The 3,693-nt window shown below is 58.3% G+C and overlaps 1 protein-coding gene across 1 annotated transcript; it reads left to right on the forward strand.

Moving 5' to 3' along the window:
* The first annotated feature begins 220 nt into the window (after positions 1–220).
* Positions 221–2,326, forward strand: Gadd45b (growth arrest and DNA damage inducible beta). Its single transcript, XM_021205446.1, has 4 exons — positions 221–496; positions 585–686; positions 1,153–1,375; positions 1,650–2,326. Exons 1-4 carry the CDS (start codon positions 453–455, stop codon positions 1,761–1,763), a joined length of 483 nt encoding a protein of 160 aa, XP_021061105.1. The 5' UTR covers positions 221–452; the 3' UTR covers positions 1,764–2,326.
* The last annotated feature ends 1,367 nt before the right edge of the window (positions 2,327–3,693 follow it).

Consider the following 3,693-nt stretch of genomic DNA (forward strand, 5'->3'; position numbering starts at 1 on the left):
TGGCTGTCGCTGCAGCCAGGGTTGACGCTCCTCCCAGCCCTGACCCCACGTGGGGCCGCCGGAGCTCCGAGCTCCGCCCTTTCCATCTCCAGCCAATCTCAGCTCGGGCTACTCGGCCCTTTGTGCATCCACCAATGGGTGGGCGGTGCATGCCTCCCCGCGGCCACGCCTCCACCCGGGAAGTCATATAAACCGCTCGCAGCGCCCGCGCGCTCACTCCGCAGCAACCCTGGGTTCGTCTCTCTCTTCTTGGATTTATTTCGAGGTGGATTTTGCAATCTTCTTTTTTTCCCCCTGCTTTTTTTCTTGGGAAGGGAAGTCCCACCACCCCCGGAAGGCCTCCGACACTTCTGGTCGCACAGGAAGGTTTTTGCCTCTTGGGTTCGTATCTGGACGTGTACTTTGCTCTTGGGGATCTTCCGTGGGGGTCCGCTGTGGAGTGTGACTGCATCATGACCCTGGAAGAGCTGGTGGCGAGCGACAGCGCGGTTCAGAAGTGAGTACAACGGAGACTGAGGTCTTCTCGCCCGCCGCCTGAAGTCTGCCGGGCTGTCATCGGCTAATTTCCCCATTTGGCCTTTTAGGATGCAGGCGGTGACTGCTGCGGTGGAGCAGCTGCTGGTGGCCGCGCAGCGTCAGGATCGCCTCACCGTGGGGGTGTACGAGGCGGCCAAACTGATGAATGTGTGAGTCAGCAACCCCCCTTTCTCGGGCGTGGGTGGGGGCGCCCCTCTGATGCACGCGCGCTCCAACATCCCTGTAGGGCTCGGGGCTTTGGGGGACTTTCCCAGCGCTCTCGGTGTTGGGGAGTGGAGGGCGACATTTCTCAGAGAATTTTTTTGGGGAGGAGGAAAGAGAGTCTCTGCAGAACCCTGACTTCGCAAGTTTGAGGTTTTGTGTTTTTTTGTTTTGACAAGGCAACCCCAGTAACTTTGGACTGAGTGCTTCCTCCCCCACCGCCATCAGTATTTGCATAGTCGGCCACCCCAGCACCCGTGCAGTACTGCGGCTGGGGGACTGTTTTTGCATACACTCCTGGTGCACAGTGGGTCTTGTCCACCCCTGCGGTTCCCGGAGCTCATATCCTCCCCCCATGTATAGTGACACCCGCTCCTGGTCTGACGACCCCCTGACACTCCTTCTCTCCTGCAGGGACCCCGACAGCGTGGTCTTGTGCCTCCTGGCCATAGACGAAGAAGAGGAGGATGATATCGCTCTGCAGATTCACTTCACCCTGATCCAGTCGTTCTGCTGCGACAATGACATTGACATCGTCCGGGTATCAGGCATGCAGAGGCTGGCTCAGCTCCTGGGGGAGCCGGCAGAGACACTGGGCACAACCGAGGCACGAGACCTGCACTGCCTCCTGGTCACGGTGAGCCTTACCCCCAACCAGTCTCTGTCTCTACCCGCCCCACCCACCCGCCCTGGTCACCTGGGTCCCGTGTTTGTCAACAGAGCTGGGCTGGCTGGTCCAGCACCAGCTCAGTGCCCAGCCATGCTCGGCATGTCCCGTGGGCTGCCTAGTCACCCTGGCAGCTATTTTGAGCCAGCCTGTTTTTCCCCAGTAGGGCCCCTGGCGCTGAGCATAGGCTCCCTACCGAACTCCTAGAGCTCCCCCTAAACCCTTCCTTTTCTCCCTCCAACAGAACTGTCATACAGATTCCTGGAAAAGCCAAGGCTTGGTGGAGGTGGCCAGTTACTGTGAAGAGAGCAGAGGCAATAACCAATGGGTGCCCTATATCTCTCTGGAGGAACGCTGAGACCCACTCCAAACATCCAAAGCAACTGCTGAGTTGCTGTCCCCTAAAAAAAGTAAATAAAATACATATTTGACAGCCCCCCTCATCCCCCAGAACCATCCCTCAAAGGCTACCCTACCCGTGATACCTTCTGGGAGGGGCGGAGTCACCGAGACTGAGATGAGGAGAGGGGCACGTGCGCCCGCCCGCCCCCTGGGCTGTGGAGCCAGGAGCAGCACCACAGGTGGTCGCCGAGGTCGGAAGGAGGGCACCTCAGGCGACAGGAGAACGAGACTTTGGAGCCAAGGCCTGGCAGTCCTGCAGCCAGCCTCTGCACGCAGCCGCGGACGGTCTGGACACCGCCGCAGGGGTAGGGTGAGGCGTCCCCCCACCCTGCGGGACACTGAACTGTGTGTGCATAAGTCAGCGGAGGGCGACGACCCTCGCCGCGGGAGCCGGGACTCGAGCCCGGGACTTCGCAGCTACAGCACATCTATTTTAATATTGTGCTGAGCAAGACAGATCGCTTGCATATTTTTAAAAATTTCTACTACAGAGACATTCCAATAAACTCGTTAAGCCTTCGTGTTCTCGTTGTATTTTACCCCACCCCCACCTCCTACCCCGCTCCGACCGGCCCCTTCTGCCTACCCTGTGTCGTGCCATGGGCCACCAACCCTTGTTAGGAACTCTGAGTTCAGCAGCTCTAGACGCTGCTGCTGTCTGCTGTAGGCGCCACCACCCAACTCCAGCTTCATAGCAATTAAGACGCGGGTTTATTACGAAACCTGGCGGCCCATCCCCCACTGTTACCCACCGTGCTGGAGCCGGGGTCTGAGAACACCGGGAAGAGGACTGCAATCTCTGTCCCCACCCTACTGGCCTGCCACCTCTCAGTTGAAAGACCGGAGAGGTGTTGAGAACGCCTGAGGCGGCTCAGCTGGGTGCCTCGGGGTGGTGGTGGTGGAGATCCCTGACCTCCCCTGGGGACGCACCCTAGGTCTCTTGTTCCTGGGATGGGCTCTGTGGATGCACAAAGGGAAAAGAATGCTTTTTCATTCTTTCCCCAAGCTTAAAATCAACAGTAGGGAACACCCTGGAAGCCTTGGCACCCGCTGCATCTCTCTCCAAAACGAAACTACGCGGCCCATTCCAGAGCTCCCCTGCCTCGCTAGCCTCAGTTTACCAGTGACCTTTCCACCAAACCCCTCGTGGGTGGAGAAAATCCCCGGGGGCGCCCTGGGAGTCACGCGCGATGGGGGAGCCCCAAGAAGGGGAGTCCCCAGGGACCGGGCGTAGGGTTTGAAGGAGGGGAAGGGTATCTGGGGTGCAGGGTGTGGGGTAGGGGAGGAGAGAAGCTGGGGTGTTGGGCTTGCTAGAGCACTAGCCATGGGGGCGGGGAGGAGCGAGTGGGGGGGGAATTAAGAGTTAGGCTTCATAGTATTGGAGAGTCTTAGAGTGAGACCCAGGGGAGAGGGTCGCCTTGGGGGGTCACCCAGAGGCATTAGGGTGGGGAAATGATCAGGCTGGAGCCCGAAGGAGTGAGAGGATTGGCAGGAGTGGGCTTGAGGGGATAGTAGGGAAATGGGGCCACTGGTGGTCAAGGTGTGGACTCTCGAGAGGAGACTCAGCCTGGAGTTCAGCCTGCAGGCAATGGCCCCCAGGCAGGTCCATGCTAGCTCTTCCCTTAGGGCTTGTAACCTGCAGTCCCTTTTCTAACCTTGGCGACTTCCTTGAACAAACAAGACACCTAACACTTTTTTTTTTTTTTTGCCTTGTGTCAGTTTCTCCCTCTGATAAATGTCCTCCATTCCAAAGTTCTGAAGTCTTCCTGGCAGAAATCGCTTTGAATACCTGGTTCGCTGACTCAGCCATACCAGCCCAGCGTCTTCCTTCCACACTCAAAACTGCTCCAGCCTCATTTTCCCCCCAGAAAAAGATACTGGAGCTC

This window comes from Mus pahari, chromosome 9 (assembly GCF_900095145.1).
Source record: "Mus pahari chromosome 9, PAHARI_EIJ_v1.1, whole genome shotgun sequence".
Lineage (NCBI taxonomy): Eukaryota > Metazoa > Chordata > Mammalia > Rodentia > Muridae > Mus > Mus pahari.